This window comes from Zingiber officinale, chromosome 1B (assembly GCF_018446385.1).
Source record: "Zingiber officinale cultivar Zhangliang chromosome 1B, Zo_v1.1, whole genome shotgun sequence".
NCBI classification, from domain to species: domain Eukaryota; kingdom Viridiplantae; phylum Streptophyta; class Magnoliopsida; order Zingiberales; family Zingiberaceae; genus Zingiber; species Zingiber officinale.
The window spans coordinates 1,907,120-1,930,475 of NC_055986.1; the positions used below are offsets into that span (position 1 = coordinate 1,907,120).

Below are 23,356 nucleotides of genomic sequence, written 5' to 3' on the forward strand. Positions count from 1 at the left end.
TCTCCCCAAAGGTAAATTAGAAGTCGACATAAAAGGATATAACTTTATAAGTACTTTAGAAATTATAGACAGTTTTAGCAGCCAACAATAAAATAAATTAACAACAAAACTAACTAAAAGACCTTGTAAATAGATTGCAATTTCGGCAAAGAACACGAACTTGCTCAAGGTGCCGGTGCCATATAGAACGACCTCATAAATAGGTTGCAGCTTCAGCAAAGAACATGAACTTGCTACCGTAGTCATGTAGGATCGGCCAGTATTCATGCATCTTGACTCGAGGAGATTCTTCAAAGTTTCCTGGAGAATCTATCATTAGTGGCAATACAGTTTAATGACAGAATCTGCTCCAGCTGTGAATAGCCATGGCTGCCTCGGATGAAATTTACAATCTAAAACACCTGTTCGATTAATAAGTTAATGTTAGGTCTAAGATAGGCTGGAATTGTAATTTTTATTTGAGTTAGAAAGCCATGGTTTCTTAATCTAGACGGGGTAAATGAAAAACAAAGGAAAATAACAAAAGTTGGAACACAACCGACCTCTGTCGTTAGAACTGTTGTGGCCACGCAGGATTTCCAATGGGACGATGAGAGGATTCTGATTAAGATCCGAATACACCGTCCCATGGAACACATAAGCAGTGCAGTCTTCGGAACTTGAGGCAAAGAGAGGGTACAGGCGATGGAAGGTGACATTAGTTATGTCTTTGGGATGGGTCCTGTAGATTTGCAGGTTAAAAGTCATACACAATAAAGATGAGATACTTCTAAAGAGTAGGGTCCAAAAATTGGAAATTTATCATATAAGAGATACGAGAAGTTAGTAAGATACTATAAAAAGGGGAAAAAAAAAAACAGGGAGCCTAACAAACAGTTTGAGCTTACTTCAAGGTCCTATATGGTTTGGATGAAAGGTCCATATCAAACCAGCACATTTTTCCTTCCTTGCTGCCCACAATAACATTGTCGCCTATACATATAATATTTTGTTATAGAAGAAAAGAACACATGAATTCAAGTTTTGCTGAAAAAAAACTACAAGAAAATTACCTGCTGGATGAATTGCAATGGAAGAAACTTCACGAAGACCAGTCTCAAGCTTCTTAACAAGCTTTTGCTTTAAAAGATCATAAACACGGACATGATTCTTGGTTGATATAAAGAATATCGACCGTGTTGGATGAAAAACTGCAGCTATTGGAAGACCATGTAACTTCTTAAATGGATTTTGTGTGTGTTTCTTGGAGAGTTGGTGTATCAAGATTGCTCTTGAATCACGTATAATAAACAAGTCAAGGGAGTTTCAAGGTTTATAAAAACATAGAAAAATAAATGTGCAAAACCAATGGCTATAGTGTCACTTGCATATGATATCTAGATATCGACCAAGGAATATAGGAGTTGCTTGCTAACATCATCTTCTAAAAGTGGGATTGATACAGTGTTTTATTCTGATTGTTTGTTCAGAGATGTTCCAAACACTAGATAACTAAAACACCTAACTGATCTTCTATTGCTTCCTTTGGAACTCCTTTTTATGGTAGACAAAAGAGAATTTGGTATGCCTAAACTTTTCAGGGCACTTTAGGTTTCATCCTGATTCCAGCCTAGATCAAAGGCTAGGTACAATGTCGTGATTTTTAAATATTTCCAATTTGTCAGTGTGCATTAGAAAAAAGAAAGAAACAAAACCGAGATATAAAATAGGCACTAGGAATGACTAAAAATAAGTACAACTAAAATTCATAATTAGGATATCACTAGGAACGACAGTAGCGAAATAGTCTCCTTTCCGATGCCAATCAATTTTTGTCACAACCTGCAAAGCAAAAGAATGAATAAGAGAAAGGAAGTGGCAAATACCCTACCAATTAAAATAAAGTAATTCAAAGGATTAAGTCTGTGTCCAGAAACAATTAAGGTAATTTGATGTGCCTATATTGAAATTAATTACTATACAGATACATATGTAGCATTCTGAAGGGCGATTCATAGTGAATATAGTTCACCTTGCAATGCTTTAATCGGATGCCATCATATTTATCATCTCGAACCCATCTCACTACCGGAGTGGTATTTCCTAAAGCACAGAATCTAGTGTCAACTGATCTGTACAGAAACTAAAATAATATTATGAGTAAAAACACTTACCCTCATCCTCCTCTAGTTTTGATTCTTCCACATGAAGCAACTCCTTGACCCTTGCTTGATTCTCTGCATTTCCCAATCCAGTATCTAAAATAAGCACATCGTATCCTCTGAAACAATGAGTAAATGTATGTCAGAAAGAAGCAATTAATGAGTAATAATCAAGTTTGATTCTTTTCAAAAGATATCTTACACAGATATTGACAGGATGGGAAGTTCAGGTAAAGGATTCCACACAATATGATTGACAGGTTCACCAACATCCCAAACTTTGATACATCGAGTTGTTTCAATCTCCCAAACACGCACTGTTCCATCAGATGAACCTTCATAAATCACATCAAGCGATTAGTTTGTATAGAAATTAAAGGGAAAGAAAAGATATGCAAGAACTAACAACATAGCAAACAAAATAAATGAAGAGGTCTTTTATCACCAACCAGATGCCATCCACTGTCCTGATATTTCAATTGATATCGTCTTCACTGGACTTGTATGCCCTATGTACTCAAGATAACATGTCGACGGATAAGGCCTCAAATCTTTCTGACTAGGTAACTTAGGCTTTAGAGATTCTGGATCTATGTTGATCTGGACAAAACATCATTATGACTTCTAAGAACAAGAAAATTAGGAAAAAAGTATTACATATAGAGGATACAGTAGTTAGAAATATTGATATTGCTCATTCCATATTATTTAGGGACATGGAGAAGTGCATGAATATCCAAACATCAATTCATCAGCCATAAAAGATCCACATACACGTTTTTTTCGAGTTCTGGGGCATAAATAGAGATCAAGGCAACGGTCAAAGGTTTCTTTAAGTGCATTCTCATAAGCTGGCACATTCCGAAGTGACTCAAACCTGTTCAGTGAACATCAACCTCAACATTATGACTTAGTCATAACACAACATAACGAAGGACAATACCTATAATTACCTTCTAGGAATAAACTTAGGACGGTCTTCCTCAAACATTAGCTGGTATGAGTTGATCTCCTCCTGAGTAGGAATGAACTCCGCAGAAGGATTATATGATTCTTCATGACCTGCAAGTGCAAAGGCACAACAGAAGTCCCATTATAGACATCAAAGCCTAGAAAAGCATATTGAAAAAAAAAATAAATCATGAACACCATTCAAATAAAAAACTCAAATCATGAACACCATTCTCTTCAAAGGCCCTAATACAGCTGCTTCAGAATAAACAAAGTCCAACTACAACTGCTCTGGGCAACAAAGCCATTCCCAAGTAGAGTAAGGGTGTAGCCTTCCAAATGTGAACTGGACAAAAATCAAATGCTTTTTCATAGTAGAGCGAACATGATACCTGCCAGCTTCGATTTGGGTGGTGGAATATAACTCAAACCATGCCTCTTGTTTTCAGTTACACTAGAATCATTGCCCCATAACAAATAAACGTGAGGTTCCTCCTTAGGTTTATCAAACTTAATAAACCCTTTTCGAATAGCTCTGATATAACGAACGACCTGATGCCACAATGATATAAGCATTCAAGATAATTTATGGATTTTCATTATAATTAAGAAAAGAATTAGATGGTTATAACACCAGACTTTGGAAAAAGTATCTGACCAAAATTTCTAAAACTATTCTCATAGGGAACAAACAGAAGTATACAGAACCCAGTAATTATGAAAAAGCATAGGGAAATTGTAATTAATTATGTAGCCTCACTTATCAAATCATAAACTCAGCCAGTTCCTTGAAATTATTAAATAGAGGATGTCATGGTCTAAACAAATTGAAATAAAATCTACTCCAACACATGCACAATTACTGTTCTCCATAGGCACAAGTGCAGTAGAAATATATATTGCAATATGACAGCACCCTCCCATCAAGGCTTTCTCCAATTCCAACCGTCCCAGATCAAAAAGGAACTCATAAATAAGCAAGTACCTTGAACTAATCTTTATTCAACTCAAAAAGAAGATCAAGCATAAATAATTAGGCTTATTTCCTATGAAATATAAATATGAGTGGCTGAGAGATGTTTTGATAAAATCCTTTTGGAATCCAATTGCACTCTAAAATATCAGTGAAAAACACTAGAGCAATCTAAATACGAACATGCTAAAGAAAAGCGCTAGCACAAGCCACTAAACTCATTTGCTCTCACATCTACATCTGAGCTAGAAGGCCTCAGAGAATACCCTTATGGTGGCTAGGTCACTTACCTACACTAGACAATGGTGAATTAAGACAATTCCCAACAGTCAAACTCAAAATAGCACTCATAGACTTTAAAAAAAAAAAAAGCTAAAATCTGACAAATGGGGCATAAACTAGATTGTGGTCCCATTCTTGCAGAATGTTTCAAGAGAAAATGGTAGCCTGATATATGACATACACAACAAGATTACTCTTTTTCCTTATCATCTATCTAGTCACATAATTTGATGATTAAAAGGCAACATAAATTTGATTTAGTGATGTGTTGATGTCTACATTTGGACATTAAAATTGTCTCTCAGTCAATTATAGCTATTGCAATGTATCAATACGTATCTAAAAATTACACTATAGCTAACAAGACGCAACTGGCCCAGTTGAATCATTACAACTCGTCAACTTTGGTCATTAATCTTGTGACTCTTGACATTTCAATTTAAGTTAGTTACCTACTCTCTTGAGTCGTGAATCAGTATAACTCAGTCTTCTATGTTTATACAAAATTTTGTAAAAAACTTAGATTTATAGTAGCTCACCAATCAATCTAAGATGGCACCTCGTATTTACAAGTGTGACACAATTTCACTTGAGAAGCAGTTGATACATGGCACGCATTATTCTAAGGCTATGTTTGGTTAGGGGTAATCAGCCTTGTAATGTAATCAAGATTTCATTACAAGATTGATTACTTTGTGTGGTTTTAAGAGGAAAAATAGAGTACCTCTTATTCATGGATAGATGTAGCATAAATACACAAGGTATTAGCTAAAATGAGAAGCTAAATACAGAAATCCTAATTAATAGGAAACTAATTGAGTGATTGATAACTAATTCCAGGGAATAGCTATAAATACAAGATATTAACATCTATAGTAGAATATTAGAATCATCTAAATTAGGATAGTTTGATTTTCCACACTTCCCCTCAAACTATGCAGTAGATACTCATTAAGCCGAGTCCGAGTTTAAGTTCAGTGAAGGTAGATCTGCATAGAGCCATGGTGAGAATATCCGTGACTTGTTGATGAGAAGGGACATAGTTCATCAACACACTCTTATCTTGTATCTTCTCATTGAGAAAATGCCAATCAATTTCAACATGTTTTGATCGATCATGTTGGACAGGATTCTTAGCCATTGCCATAGTTGACTGATTGTCACACATCACCTGTAAGGACCTTGGAAACTAATTATGAGCTTTTTTAACAATCGTTTTAACCATATTCCTTCACAAACGCCTCGAACTAAGGCTCAAAGTTCTACCTCAGCACTACTACGAGCAACTACGGGTTGTTTCTTGTGTGCCAAGTGACCAAATTTCCCCATACAAATGAACAATAACCAAATGTTGACTTTCGATCACTCTGAGATCCTGCCCAGTCAGCATCTGTAAAAAATTTTATTGATCGATTTATCGTTTTCTTAAAGAAAAGTCCTTTTCCAAGATCTCCCTTCAAGTATCTTAAGATTCTATGAACAACCTTCAAGTGGTCAACCAAAGGATTGGTGAGGAACTGGCTAACACGACTTACTGCATAACTGATATCTGGTCGTGTATAAGTGAGGTAAATCAATTTACCTACTAGGCTTTGATACCATGTGGTTTTAAGAAGAAAAACAGAGTACCTCTTATTCATGGATAGATATACTATAAATATACAAGGTATTACCTAAAATAAGAAGCTAGATACAGGAATCTTAATTAATAGGAAACTAATTGCATGATTGATAACTAATTACACGGAATAGCTATAAATACAAGATATTAACATATGTAGCAGAATATTAGAATCATCCAAATTAGGATAGTTTGATTTTCCACACTTTGTTTGGTACAATTTTAAAGATGTAATATAATGTAATCTAAATTACAAAGGCCAACAACATGTAATAAAGTTTTGTAATCTGAATTACAAGGACAACAACATGTAATCCAATTACATTCCAAGCCCAATTATATTACAAACTTGATTACATTACCCCTAACCAAACATAGCCTAAAGGTTAAATCATTGCTTAAATGCATGATCTGTTTAAGAAGTGCAGGCTTACGCAGTCAAAGACTGAATTGCATATGTCTGTGTCTACAGAAAGATTATGCAGGCTAAAATAACCTCGACTTACTAAATCAACTTTAGCCATATAAACAAAAGATGTTTACTTGAAGGATCCCTATGTAAATTTCTTTGTATATCTATTACTTAGGTTTGGCTAACAAGGATTGTTGCATTTCATGTATTTAATTATGTGAATTGACTTAGGTTCATAGCCAAATATTCTATATGAGCATATACCTTAGTATGGATTAAATAACAAATGCAGAACTGTTAATTTTCTTATAATTTAGTGGCACGAAATGCATTATTTGTTACTTAATTAGCATTCACATTTCCATTAAAAAAAAATATGGCAAACATATGCAAGGACAATGGCATTCGCATAACACATCCGTGTTATGCAGTGGGCCGATTGCATAATGCCTGCATAAATTCTTTTTCTTTTTGAAACCTTAGTTAGGCATAAACTTCTCTCTGCTAAGGTTTAAATGTGGTCCAGGATATTGTCCAACCATAGATTTAATGAGTATAACAAAAAAAAATTTTAAAGAAACAAGATTCTGAATCAAAGGTTGGTTATCTAGAAGCTTGCAATGGCTACAGGATAAATCAACAAATAAGATTTTCTGATACAAGTAGGCATGTCAGATGATATCATCAATGCACTAAAAGACATATACCTTCTTTTGTTCCCATTTTGAAGGAATGAATCGCCTCTTTGGCTCCGGCGCATTTGAAAGAGGGTGTCCTTTATCCTCCCATTCAAACCAATCGACATAAGGCTGTTTTATTATGATATATTACACAGATACAAGTTATGTTAGCTATGTTAATGAAGAAGGGAAATGATCTGCTTATAACTATGAAAAGTGAACTGGCTACAAACCGCATATGGATCAACTCCAGCATGTGGTGTCTTCCCCCTCAACATTCTATGAATCATTTTAACTTCCTCCTTTGTCAATTCCACTTCCTCATCGTTATATTCATCATAAATCTTTCTCCTGATTTTAATTGTTGACAAATGAAGTTGTGGTGAAAGGAAATTTGCAAATGTACCAAACATATGATTCAGAACAAAAAGGAACACGTATACCTAATTAAATTGATCAAGAATGGAAACACACTCATGTCATTTATTTTATTTCAGCGTCAATAATCTTCAACAATAGGGCAACAATTCGCCACTCTACCTCATTGTCTGACTCCAAGTCTCTAGAACAACCAAATGGCAAAAAAAATTCTTCTATGGAATCATCATCATTGACTCTGAGTCTCCATTCACCATAACCTCTCCACTTTATCTTGTAAGAAAATACTTCACTTTTTTCTTTTTCTTTTTCTTTTTCTTTTTCTTTTTCTTTTACAATTCTAGTTTTACTTCTGCAGGTTGGGTTTCATTTAACGACTCGGCCTTAAAATTAATGGGTTGCAATAAATTTCTTTTTGGTTATTTTCCTTTATCTAGAAAATCTAAAATATAATTCACATTGAATCATTTCAACAAAATTTATAATTTAAATCAAATTGAATCATCATGATTCATTGGCAATTAGTAAAACTGATAGGTAATTGTTTTACATCTGAACTGTATAGAGAGAGAGAGAGAGAGTTTTCTTTTTTTCATTTTGGCACTAAAATTATAGGTTAAGACAAAGAAAACAGTGACCAACAGGAAAGAAAGATGTATAGTCAGACTCCCACATAAACGTACAGGCAACTTCAGTGCACAAGCTTAGCTTAAAAAGTTCATGATATGCAGATGAAGTTGTGAATAGTGTTTTCTAATCAACATGATCATAATGTCTAGACTGAAAAGAACAGAGTTAGGTGCATTCTCACCAATTTTTTGCATCATCTACTCCAGCTAGAAAAGATTCAATCCTGTCCTTCCTAGCCTGCTTCTTTATCTTCTTGCCTGCAATGTCATATCCGATATGCTCCTCCTCTTTGTACCACTCCAATGGAACATCCCCAACAGTATTTCTTGAAGGAACCTAGAAAAAAATAAAAAATGAAAATCTCCAGAAGGTAGACCTGAAAAAGTATGGGAAAAAATTCAACAAAATATTTAAATGACTACCTCATCTTCAGAAGAGTCACTCTCCTCCATGGTCCCATGGTTTTCATAATCACTGGCATCTTGGTCATCCTCCCTGCTATCATAAGGTGAGCCCTGAGATTTCTGTAGTCCAATGAATACCAAAAACCATTATACGCTCCAAATCTTCCACCAAGTGATGGACTTTTGTGGGATAACAATACCAAACCTCATCCTCCAACAAATCCACAGAATCACTAGTCTGGAATCTGTCATCTTGATCATCCTCCCCACTATCATAAGGTGAGCCCTGAGATTTCTGTAGTTCAATTTGAATACCAAAACAATTATAAGTTCCAAATATTCCATCAAGAGATGGACTTTTGTGGGATAACAATACGACACCTCGTCCTCTGAGAAATTCACAGGATCTGTAGACTGGAATCTGTCATCTTGGTTATCCTCCCCGCTATCATAAGGTGAGCCCTGAGATTTCTGTAGTTCAATGAATACCCAACAAACAATTATAAACTCCAAATCATCCACCAAGTGATGGACTTTTGTAGGATAACAATACCACACCTCGTTCTCTGACAAATCCACAGAGTCACTAGACTGGAATCTGTCATCTTTATCACTGGTTCCTTCGATGTAGCCATTTGCAGTAGCTTCCTTCAAAAACTTTTTGTCTAACTTATCCTGTATTTGAAATAAAGAGATCAGAATATGATGATGAAGAAAAAAAGATGATGATCAAACACAGAAAGAGAGAGTAGAAACACCACTTCTGCAGAAGATCTACGAGACTTGCCCATCACCACTGCTGCTGCCAAAATATGCAATTTTTACAATCAATTGCCCAGAAGTTAATATTTATAACAAGATTAACTATCACCGTATGCACAAGTGCACATGAGAATACCAACACAATTATAGATCAAAGGATGTCATGACTATACAAATCATCACGAAACAATAGTATCATATATTAACAACAGAGAAACAAAAGCACAAAGGTAGTCAAACAGGACAAACAGAAAGCACAATAAGGTAGGAAAGGATCAAGCAGGAGTCAGTTTGTTGAACCAACATTGATCACACTGACAGTACAAAACTGAACACTACAGTTTAACCACCAATTCTCTCCTTGGTCACAACTCAAGCATCTCTACTTTTCTGGCATCTAAACAGGGCACATTGATCATGCATCCATTCTCATGCAAAAGCACACAAAGTCACAAACCACATAGCACAACACTCCAAAGCCAAACATTACCCTGACCCACTGAGGCTGTCATCGCAATATGCCATTCGAGAAGGCATTCATGTACAGAAATACACTTCAAGTCCACAAGACAAAATCATAATCCAACATATGGATCCATTCGTCCACTAACCTCAATTTATTTATGAGCATCTTATCCCGCCCAATCATCCAACGCATAACCAAAATACAACACCACACCAGTTAATTGTTACTGCAACAATGGGAAACAACGACCATGTGCTAGCCTATGACTAACTCTTCATACGAAGGCACCCAAACCAAAGAATAGAAGATAGGAATCTACCTCGAAAACGCTCAGGTTCCCTAGGACGTGGGATTGGATAGATTGGTAGGCGAGCTGCTGCCTCGCGAATCTGGCTGAAATCTAGGGTTTCGGAAGGAAGGTGGTGCCCGACGGGAGAAGCGCAGCGTTGCGAGTTATAGTTCGTCGGTCAGCGGCAGCGGAGGGAGGATGCGGAGAGGAGAGTTGGTCTCGCCGGAGCTTCTTGGGGTAGAGGTTGCAAGACCACTAAGAGACAAGGAGATAGAAAAGAGACAAAGAGAACTGCCGGCAGCGGCGGCCGCCAGACCACGTTGGGCGGAGAGGTAACAGCTGAAGAACAGCAAAGCAAAACCCTCCGTGCAGTAGAGTCCACCCTAAATCCAAAATTTGACGATGCAGCCCAGATTCTCTGGACCGCATTTTGCAATACAGGATGGGGATATCCCCACCTATTTTATGAATAGGGATCATTCATTTCACCAATTCATGTCCAGGACCATCCCCTAAACCGCAAAAAGCGATCCAGAGGATCTGCCCTCTTGATGATGCGGCCTACGGGTCCCCCAGTAGGGATTCTCTGATCCGTAAATTGTGGACCAGGGGATGGTCCACTATATGAGGAGCACGGATTCTCTGGTCCGCAAATTGCGGACCAAGGGATGGTCCACTTTTTTAGATCATTGATTTGGATGGACCCCACCTACTTAAAGGTGGGGTTCATCCAAATCAAAGGTTCTCATGCAATGGATAATCCCCTGATCCGCAATTTGCGGACCAGAGGATCCCTACTGCTATATGAGGATCATCCAAATCAAGGGTCTAAAAAAATGGATCATCCTCTGATCCGTAATTTGCGGACCAAAGGATCCATGCTCGTGGGTCCCCAGCCATACTTCTAGAGAATAGATCCTATGTACTGCTTTTTGTAGTACAGGGATGGTCCTTCACATGTATTGATAAAATAGATGACTCTCACTCATAAAATAAGTGGGAACCATTCATCCCGACCAATGCATGTGAAGGGACCATCTCCTGGACCGCAAAAAGTAGTCCAGAGGATCTGGTCCGGTCCAGGAGATGGTCCCTCCACATGTATTGATGGAATAGATGACTCTCACTCATAGAATAGATAGGGATCATTCATCCCGACCAATAAATGTAAAAGGATCATCTCCTGAACGTAAAAAACGGTCTAGAAGATCCGGTCCCTACTTTTTAATAGACACCCGACCCTCACCGGTAAAACGGTCCGAACCGATTGTACGGATCATAAAAACTATTTAAACTTTTATGTATAAACACGTGGCAAAAGACAACTCAAAGCACCCCTAATCGCCAATCCTTAACGAGATGAAGAGCCAATTACAATCTCTAGCTCGGAGGAATTTTATTTTTCAAAAAATTATTCTCAAAGATTCGATTGGTACTTCTATGTACCAATCTACTCTCAGTGTAATAATTTACCATCCAAATACCAACTCGTAACACAATCTACTCTCGTGTCCATGGAACATTTTATGTACCCAATGAACTTGTTCAATACAACAAAGGTGCTCAAAAAGAACAATCTACGAGAGGACATTGAAGCACTTAGCATCAGGAAATAACAGAACCATTCAAAGAACTGATCATAACAAAAATTACACCTTCAATCTATCCACACTCAGGATGCCACAACATTTCAAAATCCTAGGTAATCTACAACACTAAGAAAAGACAACCTTTCTCCGATAGGGAATTCACCCGATACACTGTATAAACCAACACTTTCAACAAGGTTGGCAAAATAAGCCTCTATATATTGCAGTGCCCGATCAATGATGTTTGGATAGTATCTTTTGGTGCCAGGATCATTTTCAGGATTGTGATGGTTGATATGTATCAATATATACTCAGCCATCATTAACAGCGTTAATGACACTCGCACTGACCACTTTATCGATCACAGCAAAGGATCCATCAGGTGGAACATCTAACAAATTGAAGCCTTCTGCCTCGACCATTCCAGGATCATCAATCCAATCTCCGGCATCGTAGTCAGATATGCTTATCTGGTCATATTCACCATCTACAAGGCCCTTGTTGTCGGCTGCTACTGTTTGCCTAAGGGGCATCATCATTTGATTAGAAAAAAGTGTACTTGCCTGTTCCAGCACAAAGTGGACTAAGTATAGATTCAGCTATAAAACTAACCTTTGTTGAAGGTGCAAGTTATGGTGGACGAAGTTAAGATCATTTGACCTTGAGTGCTCTATTCTATTCTTACTCAAATAAATACATTGATTTGCATAGCTGCGCCTTCTGAATGTGGTCATGCTGCATGTTTGGCTCAGGATCCTAACAGCAAATCGCTGGAGATCCGGGTAATCAGATGCATACATAGACCACCATGTAGCTGTACAAAGATTTTGAGACAATGCGTAGTCCATCAAATAAAGAACATAAACAATAGTAGTAATTAAACTCCTCATTTTTATCAATAGTCAAGATAATGCGATATGTATGGTAAACCAACAATCTGCCTTGATCTAACATAAGGCTCTGCATGGCAGGAGCCTCTAGGGCAGAGGAGTTTCATAACGGTGTATTTCCAAAGTAACAACCAAGTGAAGAGTAAAATTACCTGGTGATAGTGATTCACGACCCCTTAAAGCCATTGGACGGCTAAAGTCCCCAATGGCATCTTCATAAAAGGATTTATGCTTCGTGATATTGTCTTGTGCCGTTAGATCAGGTTCTAGAGTCTCAATGCAATCAAGCAAACCTTTTTGAACAACATTTGTGATTGAAAATCTGGAGCTATAGAAAACAGAGGGATTGAGATAGCAAGCAGCAGAATGCAGTGGGCTGTGGAATTCTTCTCTCAGATGATTTATGACTTCCAAATACGGGAAGTAATCAGATTCTTGGTTCTCAAATGCCAGAATGATATCTTGCTTTGCCTTTTCAAATGCATCAAATATATATCCCATAGGTGGTCTTTCTCCACTTTCTGCAATGTGAAGAACTCTAATAAGTGGTTCAGAAACCTTCAAGATTCTTCCACATGAGTACCAGAATTGCAAATCGAATACTATGTCCTTGACATCCATTCCTAGTCTCTGCTTAGATAACAATGATTCCTCCCAAGCATTGCAAGTGAACATCTGCTGAATAGAGTCCTTGACTGCGAAAATGTTTTGTAAAGTCAGAAAATCTGTAACTGACTGTGTCACAGAAGGTTGAATGATGTCTCTGCCATTTGTTATCTTCTTCAGCAAACTAAGAAGCGACTCGTCGTTATAAATAAATTGGGAGATCTTCTTTGCCTTTGCCATTATCACATTCACTTCACCCATTTCACTTAACTGTTTAAGCATTAGCTTGATGCAGTGGTTTGCGCATGCGCTCCAAAAGAAGGTTCTGTATTTTTCTGTTAATACCTTCCCTGCAGCTTTATACCAAGATGCACCATCTGATAAGAACTGCACAATATTTCCAGCACCTACATCTTGAACAATACTCTCAAATAAATTGACAAGTCCATCCAAGGTAGTCTCAATTTGAGATACATCTACTGACTTGAGAAACATAGTCCCCTTGGGACAATAGATAAAGAAATTAATTATGGTTCTACCAATCGTATCAATGAACCTGTCAACCATCACTGTACAGCCTGTGACTTCCCATGACTTGCGAAGCTCTTTGCAAAATTCTCCTACTTCATTAGTACATTTACCTAATAGTTTGATTCTAAGAGAATGACAGGAGGGAATTTTATATCCAGGCCCTACTACAGCAATAGCATCAGCCATCTTTTGGAAGTACATAGAATTTACTGCAGTCAACGGAATGCCAGCCTCAAACATGAATTTTGCAACTGCCATATCAGCTTGGTCTATGTTTTCCTGTGAAGCAAAAGACACAGGAATCATAGGCTGAGGTAGTGTTGAACCTTGTGTCATATGCAACATCTCCACTTTCTTTCTTTTATTGGAAATTCCCTCGTTAACATCCTTCCCTCTTCTTCTGTGAGACGCAACTATCGAAGAAGTTGAGGTCACATTAGGATCATCACCATTATACTCTTCTGCAGTTTGCTCCAAACCCTTAAAGCTCAGATGTTGTTGCATTTGTGCTTTGACATCATCAGGTACTTGGTCACATGGTGCAATATTGCCTCTTTCTCCTGCTAGATGTTGCTTTAGGCGTGAAATTCCACCACCTAAGATTACCTTGTGGCAGTATTTGCACTGTATTTTTTGTCGATCACCATTCACCATTAAACCATGAGCCCATCCAAGATCTGTAGCTCTAGAAGGAAAATCCTTCGAGGATTGGAAATGCAAAGAACTAAGATACATAGCAAAGCATAGTTAACTTAAAATGAATAAAGGATTCTGGCAACATACTTGCTCCTTGTATTGATTATTTCCAAAAGTATCAAAGAAACCCCTTGTTTCAACCTCGAATTGTTGATCCATCATTTTTTGAGCTAACAAAAATGAAATATATGTGAAGAAGGATCCATGTCTAGAAAGAACAAAATGCTGGAGGAGAATGACAAAAGTCTTAATTCCACACAAGTACAAAGCTTAAACTTCATAGTAGATAACATGATGCCAAGCATTATCATGCTGATGCTTGTTAAAAATCAGAAGAATTTCCATAAATCATAAACCTTAACACATTCAATTAAACAAGGCTATTCTCTCCCAAACCAGCTACCACAATTAGTACAAGTAACAATATTATATGAAGTATTAAATCTTGAATGATACTCAAGCAATTATATCTCATTGTGCTAAACACTATGTTAGAATAATGAGGAAGGACATTAGTTGCTTGGTCAAGTTAATCAATTACATCCGAAAATATTTCTTTAGTGTTTCACAAAATTCTACAAAATAGTTGCAACCCAATTTTCATGTCTTTAGGCTATGTATTCCAATACTACTTTTCAACCTTAAATATGTTAATCTGACAGCTAGTTTTTATTCTTTAAAAAAAAAACATATCCTCCTGTAACACAAAATAACAAACATGTTCTTTTAAATATACATGACAATAAACAATGAACTAGGAGACCATTTCATAAAACTAAAACAATCTTAATCGATTCATTCTTCTAGATTTGTTGACATGAATTCAAGTTGTAAGGACTAACATGATTGTAAATAATTAAAAAAAAACATGATCATGAATGAAAATCAGATAAAAAGATCAAAAGAAATTCATAGGCAAAACTGTAAATAATCAAAATTCTTCTATGAAATAAAAAGGCTAAAGATAACACCATAGTAAAAGGTGATATTATATATAATCTAATACGAAAGAAGAAAAGAAATGGAACAATAGTATCATACAATGAATTTCCACATCATTGAAGGTCAGTAATTCATGTCTAGCATCTATCATGTCAGGATCGGATGCATCAGATTCCACACTATAATTAGTAGAAGTTGGCACCCCTGATGTTCCCTCGTCTGTCTTTCGCCTTCTTTTGTTCGGCCTCCTTGGTTTCCTTGTGGCCAGGTGATGGGCTATGATCTCCCTCACTTCTTTGGGAACAGCCTCACAACCCTTGATCTCCCCCTTTTTGCTTGCCAAGTGCTTCTTGAAACGTGTAATACCTCCAATCATGATCCTGTGGCAATAGTTGCACTTGACATGATGCCTATGGCCTCCTATCATGGTACCATATTGCCAACCAATGTCTGGAGGACGAGGCATTTTGATATATTTACAGAAATGAAGCTGCAATCTCTACCCTGAACAACACCAAATTACCATCAAGAGTTGTGCTGAGAAAAAGCAACTGATTCTCTAAGGTTACAAAGATTAGAAACAAACGTGATGAAGTCTTTCGTGCTCTATTTGTTCTTTGATTTCCTCATTTTTCCTACTTATTTAAATATAAAGCACAATTACCATCAAGAGCTGCAAAGAATTCATTGGATATAGAACGTAAAATGTAGACATGACAGCTTCAGATCATTGATTGACATGAAAACTGATATCTTTCATTATGAACAACTATCCCCTTCTGATGCTATGTAACTATGACCATCAATGCTACTTAGTGCTGGTATAACAACAACGAGAGCAGAAGTTGAACAGACAAATTGAATTTTGACGGAAGGCAGCACATGAAATGCAATGAATTAGTACAATCAGATCGAATTCAGATCAACAAAGACGCAACATACTATGCCGAATGGTTTGAGAAATAAAATGGTTATTGTGTCATGAAAGTTCATTCACATCTTTTTTTTTTCTCACAAGGATCAACTAAAAATATAAAATTTGACAAAACAAATGCACAAAACAGTCAAATTAATCACATAAACAATAGAAATTAGCTCACTCAAGTCCTAAATTTCAATGAGGAAAAAATAAATCTTTTATTGCAAAGTTAAACGGAAGAAGTGAAAAAAAAAATTAGAGAACGCCAACGTTACTCAGCAGATTTCAAGCCGTTTCCACCTATTGATTCCACAAACAAGCAGAAAAGGAAAAGAAAAAGTAAGGTAAATCTAACCGAATCAAGGAGGTGTCGATCGAGCTCCTTCACCGGCGTCGGCGTCGGCGTCGGCGTCGTGCCCAGGCGATCGCGCCGCGACCGAATCTGCGAATCGGGCGATACGGTGCGCGTAGCGTAACGCCACGGCGCGTGGATCAGAGCAGCGTGCCGGGTTGTCGCGTCTTCCGATTCAAAACGAAGAGATCGGGGGATTCCGCGATGTCGATATGCGTTTTGGGGGGGAGGCCGATAAGAACCCTCGTTCCGTCTTCCGAGATGTTAACGCCGCTCGTAACGGGGGCAAAATGACCGTCATAAATAGCCGTATCAGGTTCACGAAATCCCAACCTTCCGTTACGATCCGGTTTATCGCCCATGCGTTTTCTTGGCTCGATAAACGGTGCCGTTACTCTCACGTAACGAATCATGATCGTTACATGACTGTGATATCTACTCCATATTAGAAACTATACATATATAAAGTTATTAAAACATTACACGTGTAATTTTGATGAAAAATCTTTTCTTTTTTCCCTTTGGTTTTATTTAATGATTATTACAATAATTATCATTCCAAATTAGAAGCCAATTGCCTAAAAATGTGAAAATATATATATCAAAAAGGGGCAAGCAATCAAAACTTCCCCATGTTTTTTTTTTTAAATAGAAACGCTTATCTTTTTATTTTCATTCTCTTTAGTTAATTGTTTAGGTGCCATTGAAATGTAAATTGACTCAGAAATTACATTTCAAAGTTTAAAAGGGTGGAAAATTGCACTAACTAACGTTAAAAATATGTTCCACATGATAAACCTCCAACTTTAGTGGCAAAAGAAGGACAAAGTATCATTAAGAATCACAAGACTTTGTTGGAGAGAAGACAAGAACGATAGTACGCAGGAATTCACTAACGAACTTAACTCTAGTACTAAATTTCATCGCAGAGAAGAAAGAAAGAATTAAACAACAATTAAGCTAAGACAAATCTATAAACAAACTTCACAGATGCATGTCTTCATCAGACAGGTACAGCAACTGTAGAATACAATCAACTGGATAGAAATAGTTTTTACTTAGAATCTGACATGTCAAACAACCTCAATCCCACCATAAAACATGTCAGCCAAAAAGTTGGGGAAAAAAATTGAAACACACAGCTAGATGAGAAGAACAATTCTTAATCTGAAATTAAATATTATGATCTATGCACTGCATGCGCTTGAGGTTGGCATGAGCAGCTGCGTAGGGAGACGCTGAGGCATTGTGGATTCTGACCTTCCTCTTCTGCAGAAACAGCTGCAGAGATCTCTTCATGGACAGCCCCGGATTGAGCATGGCTTGTGGAACTATTTCGTGCTTCATCATGACTTTCTTTTCTTCTTCCATTATCTCCCTCTTCGCCATAGACAGGATCGCTTTGGCCTGTTCAGTTCAGCAAATTAAAGATCGATGTCGGATCAAATGTTCAGTGATAATTAATAATATTGTAAGTGTGGTACAGAGCTGGACCTGGATTTCAGTGGCACTGCAGACGCTAACCCTGCCCTTGTAGAAGATGGTCATTTGCTTTTGCGGCTCGCCGGTGCTTAGTGAAAGACTGAGCTCAGGCTCCATGGCCTCCTCCTTCTTCTTGTTCTTCTTCTTGCTCTTCCTCTTGACCTCCAGTTGCTCAGTTCAGTTGAGGAGTTTTAAAAGCATTAATTGAGGATCACGTTGAAAACGAGGGGCATCGAATTAAAAATCTTTAATGATTCCAATAGCAGCGTGCTGTTCTTTGCCTGTGAGGGTGATGTTGATGGCAACGAAAGCAGAGCTAGCTTTGTGGGTTTTTTCTCGTGTGGAAAATCGAAAAGTGGACCTGGATCTTAGTGATCAATGATTAAATTTAGAACAAAGATCATTTTAATTGGGTGAATATTATTTAGTCAGATAAAGATTCAATGATTGAGACTAATTCCTATCTCGAAACTGAGTTAGGAACACGTTAATATTTCAGGTAATGCATATTTTAACAAAATTTCAAATATAATGGAAGAAAGGGCTGTTTCGTGTGAAATGATACATGCCAGCCTACATGAAAAGCATTTTAAGGAATAATAAATACGTACAAAAACTGCTAACACCTTTTAATCATTTAGTAAATCTAGATATAACGTGACAGTCAAGATTAAGTTAACATGACGTGGTAATTAAAATCAAGATGAAATGATAGTCTAAATTAAGGAGAAGTGGTAATTCAAGTCAAGGGAAGGTGACAGTCAAAGGGTCACTCTCAATAAGATTTGGCTTCTCGCCCAGTGCTAAAGCCTTCAGTATAAAGATAGTTGGCCTAGAAGATGGTCGAACCAAAGGGGTTTAATGCTCCCCACATGTATTAAGACATCTAGTTTATATTCAACCAATCATTATCCGTTTGGGTTCAAGGGAGACCCGACCGGCCACAAGGTCGGTCGAGGGTAATGTTCAGACAGGTCACAGGGGTCTAGCCTTCCGCTCTGAGTACCTAATTGTTGAGGAAGTGTGAATGGAGAAGAGGAGGAAGAGAAGAAGCCCTATTGTGCATGTGACTTTAGTCCCACATTAGGAGTTTCTTGGCGTCTTTGTTGGTTTATATTGATTTACATACATTGAGGATGTGAACAAATGCATGGGGAGAGACTCTCTCACGCGTTGGTGCACGGGGGTGCAAATCCAGGGTCTGGATTGCACTGAACTAAGTTGACTCGAGCGCAACCTACGCACATGAATGTCGGACCGGTCGGGGCAAAATTTACCCAAGCGGAACAACTAACATTTTGCCACATTGAACTCTTATAGATAACACAGCGAAGAAGGTGAATCTATTTCAAGAAAACTGCTACTCGCAAGCCTCGGTCAGCCTGCCCGGTCGGAATTTTCGTCCGACCTTACTGTCTGGTCTATCCCACTGCAGACCTGGGCATTCTGCTCTGCGGACCTGATTTTCCTTTCTGCAGACCTGGTCATTCTGCTCTGCGGACCTGGTTTTCCTTTCTGCAGATCTGGTCATTCTGCTCTGTGGACCTGGTTTTCCTTTCTGCAGACCTGGTCATTCTGCTCTGCAGACCTGGTCTTCCATTCTGCAGACCTGCTGATCTGGTTTGCCACTCTGCAGATCTGTTCTGTTGTTTTGGTCTACCGCTCTGCAGACCTGCCCTGCCACTCTGGTCTTCCGCACTGCAGCGCTGGTCTACTGCTCTGCCTTGCCGCTCTGTAGACCTGCCCTGCGTTATGCTCTGTTGCTCTGCAGACCTGCCCTGCTCTTCTGCTCTGTAGACTTGGCTTGTCGCTCTGGTCTGCCGCTCTGCAGACCTGCTCTACCGCTCTGCAGACCTTCCCTGTCGCTCAGCTCTGCTGCGTTACGGAAACCAGCCCCTGCTGGCAGCCTGAGATTATCTGCTCAGGTCATTTCGACTGTAAGTTGAATTTATATTCCGTGTAAGTTTTAAATTCAACTAAGTCCCCTAAAATCTCCGGCAACAGATTGTTTGTATTGTCCAACACTAATATGCAATGGGTCAATCTAATAGTCGGTCAAACATATGGGCTTTCATTGTTCATTCCCCTGTTCTCTTGTATATGGGTGGCCGAGTATAGAGCTAAGTAGAGTTATAAGACTCAGTATCCTTATCTTCGCCAAACAAACATACAAGGCAAATCTCAAAAGAACTCCGACTAGATTTCTAGAGCTCAAATATCACTTCAGGAACAAGTCTCTCAATACAAGGACGATCAACAGAAAGTATGGATCGGGCCTCTTAGGGCTCAGTTTCCCATTTTCTAGAAATAAGTATCCCTGCATATGGTCGGTTGATCATAAAAAATCGTTCGAACCTAAGGGACTTGGTTTCTCATTACTTCATAATCAGACCTTCAGCATCACACGACATATATCAAGGCAACCCTAAAGACCGAACGTCCTTACAAGACTCATCATCTCACTTATATATCGATATGCCAATATAGTATATAGCCAGTCAGCTAAGTCAGGAGACAACCTTGTCAGAGAACAACAATCTGTTAGAGTTTATCAGAGAATATTATTTTGTTGTTATTGGAATATTCAATAGAACTTTCTTCAAAAGTGACTCAACACTTTTTATTATCCGACACATAATGAAAGCATATTTCTTCAAGCGTCTCATTAATGGCGTTAGTTACAAAACAAAAATGGTGCGCATGGATCTTGGATGTGACTATACACCTCTCAGGCTGTACATATTCTCTTACTCGACAACTTCTAACACCTGACATTCTCTGTCATCTCATAATTACGAAGATTATGTTGGGACCGAAAAGTAGCTAGAGGGGGGGTGAATAGTTTCGTGTGTGCTCGTCGCGCTTCGTTGCTTGTTTCTTCAAAGTGATGCGCAGCGGAATACAAATAAACAAACTACAACAATGCTAACAATAGGATTTTACTTGGTATCCACCTCATAAGAGGTGACTAGTCCAAGGATCCACGCACACACACACACCTCCACTAATAAACACTCCTTTTCGGTAACTACCGAAGGCGGAGAAGCCCTACAAGACTCTCAATACAAGTAGAATAAAGGGTAGTAAAGAATAAGCAAAAGCTTACAAGAGATGCAGTAAAAACCCTAGCTTCTTCTTCTTCTCGTTGCAACTCGCCTCTTGACTTGGATGAACCTCCAAGAACCTTCAAGAATTGGCGGTGAGGAGCTTAGAGAGTGCTGGGGAGGAGCTGTGATGAATCTGGAATGAATCGATGAAGATCTACCGAAGGAAATGAACGCTTGCGGCTTAAATCGACGCTAACGGTCAAATCCCGATCGATTGGAATGCTCCCAATCGATCGGGGAGGCTTTGGATCGATCCAGAGCGCCTCTGTGCTCTGGAAAAACTTCTGGATCGATCCACGGATCAATCCAGCGCTTATCGCGCGAAGCAGCAGCGTCCCAATCGATCCACTGATCAATTGGGACCTCTGGATCGATCCACCGATCGATCCAGAGGGGTTCTGTTCGCGGGGACTCACCGGATCGATCGGTGGATCGATCCAGATCTTCTGGATCGATCCACTGATCGATCCAGATCTGCTGGATCGATCCACGGATCAATCCAAACCTGCTGGATCAATCCACGGATCAATCCAAACCTGCTGGATCAATCGGCTGATCAATCCAGATCTTGGTTTTTGCCCAAAACCAAGCCCAAAGCCCCCTAAACCAACATCTAGTCAACCATGACTTGTTGGTACATAAGACATAGCATCCGGTCACCTTTGACCAGCTATGACTCTCTCACCAAGTGTCTGGTCAATCCCTTTGACCCACTTGGACTTTTCTCTTCTTGCCAAGTATCCGGTCACTCCCTAAGACCTACTTGGACTTTTCTTCCTCGTGCCAAGTATCCGGTCAATCCCTTTGACCTACTTGGACTCTCACCAGATGTCTGGTCAACCTTGACCCATCTGGATTTCTCTTGCCTGGCTTCACTCACCAGGACTTTCCCAATTGCCTAGCTTCACTCACTAGGTCTTTCACCTGGCTTCACTCACCAGGATTTTCCTCCTGCCTAGCTTCACTCACTAGGACTTCCCAATTGCCTAGCTTCACTCACTAGGTCTTTCACCTGGCTTCACTCACCAGGATTTTCCTCCTGCCTAACATCCCAGTTAGGACTTCCCAGTCAAGTATCCGGTCATCCTTGACCTACTTGACTCTTCTTCAATCAACCTTGCATTGTCAAACATCGAAATCCAAACCAAGACTCAAGCTTGGTCAACCAGGTCAACCTTGACCTGAGGAATGTTGCACCAACAATCTCCCCCTTTTTGATGTTTGACAATACCAACACTATCACTTACAATACCACATGTAAGTTAGGCTAATCCCATAGCCTAAACCTTCTTCATGCCACTAGGTAATGAATGCATAAGTTAAGCCCTTCATTCTCCCCCTAAGAGGGCAAACTCCCTCTAGGTGATAAAAACCTAACTTACTCCATTTCATTCTCCCCCTATTGGCACACATCAAACCATGCCCCATTTTTGGGCACACATCAACAGATTCACTTGTTGAAAACTCTCCCCATGAAGAGTTGCTCATCGTCGTTCACAACTTCACTCGTTGTGATCAGCACGATAATGAAGGTCTCATACCCTTCATTAACCTTAACCCTACATTCTCCCCCAATGTAGGCAAATGCCCATCCTTGAGCATTATCCACTTGAAACCACTTGAATAATGAGGATATCCACTCCCCATTAAAGTTCAAACGCTCAACCTTGAGCATGTTCTTAACGGAAGGTTAACCACCTTCCAAAGTTCATGAAAAATAATTTTTATGTCTTTAAAGAGTCCCTCCCCATAAAGACATAGTGGTAACTTCTGTCATTGCACCAACAATGACTTGGAATCCCCAAAACTTTAGGAAACCCAATTTTAGAAGTTTTGAGGTTCAAATATTCAAAATTTGAAACAAACCTCAGCCTAAACTTCAACTTAGCCTTCCTTAACCAATCCATCCTTGTTTTCCACACAAAAACACCCTTTTTATGTATACAAATGTATTTTCAGGGGTTTGGAATGGTTACCTAGACTAAAATAGGTTCAAAATGCTGAAAATAAGCTTTCCCAGCCAAAATCAGCATCTTCAATCGATTGGAGTTGGGTTCCAATCGATTGAACCCTGCTGAATCGATCCACTGATCGATTCAATATTCTTGGATCGATCGGCTGATCGATCCAGCGAGCTTCTGCTCACGAGAAATGCCTTCTCAATCGATCGGCTGATCGATTGAGGCACTCCAATCGATCCACTGATCGATTGGAGGCCTGAAATTGCTGAAATTCAATTTCAGCCAATTTCA

General features: G+C 38.8%; 3 protein-coding genes across 9 annotated transcripts; all 3 read right to left on the reverse strand.

The window, feature by feature from the left end:
• Window positions 1–23: 23 nt before the first annotated feature.
• Window positions 24–10,385, reverse strand: LOC122046435 (ribosome biogenesis protein BOP1 homolog). Of its 7 annotated transcripts, none has more exons than XM_042607179.1 (21): window positions 10,020–10,385; window positions 9,231–9,271; window positions 9,031–9,147; window positions 8,854–8,934; window positions 8,678–8,767; window positions 8,491–8,592; window positions 8,250–8,404; window positions 7,294–7,411; window positions 7,088–7,189; window positions 3,485–3,644; window positions 3,095–3,203; window positions 2,916–3,018; window positions 2,591–2,741; window positions 2,344–2,476; window positions 2,154–2,260; window positions 2,012–2,082; window positions 1,761–1,821; window positions 1,053–1,280; window positions 888–972; window positions 543–721; window positions 24–401 (listed from the first exon to the last, which is right to left on the reverse strand). In XM_042607179.1, exons 2-21 carry the CDS (start codon window positions 9,261–9,263, stop codon window positions 316–318), a joined length of 2,271 nt encoding a protein of 756 aa, XP_042463113.1. In that variant the 5' UTR covers window positions 9,264–9,271; window positions 10,020–10,385; the 3' UTR covers window positions 24–315. The 7 variants fall into 7 exon arrangements, with proteins under 7 accessions (XP_042463113.1, XP_042463122.1, XP_042463091.1 ...); XM_042607188.1 differs by having other exon boundaries at window positions 9,234–9,274; XM_042607157.1 differs by having other exon boundaries at window positions 8,854–8,943; window positions 9,231–9,268; window positions 10,020–10,384.
• Window positions 10,386–11,549: 1,164 nt separating this feature from the next.
• Window positions 11,550–16,805, reverse strand: LOC122046489. Its single transcript, XM_042607210.1, has 6 exons — window positions 16,519–16,805; window positions 15,344–15,748; window positions 14,390–14,472; window positions 12,622–14,305; window positions 12,192–12,393; window positions 11,550–12,101 (listed from the first exon to the last, which is right to left on the reverse strand). The coding sequence occupies exons 2-6, from the start codon at window positions 15,708–15,710 to the stop codon at window positions 11,891–11,893; spliced, it is 2,547 nt and encodes an 848-aa protein (XP_042463144.1). The 5' UTR covers window positions 15,711–15,748; window positions 16,519–16,805; the 3' UTR covers window positions 11,550–11,890.
• Window positions 16,806–17,489: 684 nt separating this feature from the next.
• LOC121987277 (protein TIFY 5A-like) lies at window positions 17,490–18,185 on the reverse strand. The gene is made up of 2 exons (XM_042541387.1): window positions 18,010–18,185; window positions 17,490–17,922 (listed from the first exon to the last, which is right to left on the reverse strand). The coding sequence occupies exons 1-2, from the start codon at window positions 18,112–18,114 to the stop codon at window positions 17,689–17,691; spliced, it is 339 nt and encodes a 112-aa protein (XP_042397321.1). The 5' UTR covers window positions 18,115–18,185; the 3' UTR covers window positions 17,490–17,688.
• Window positions 18,186–23,356: the final 5,171 nt, after the last annotated feature.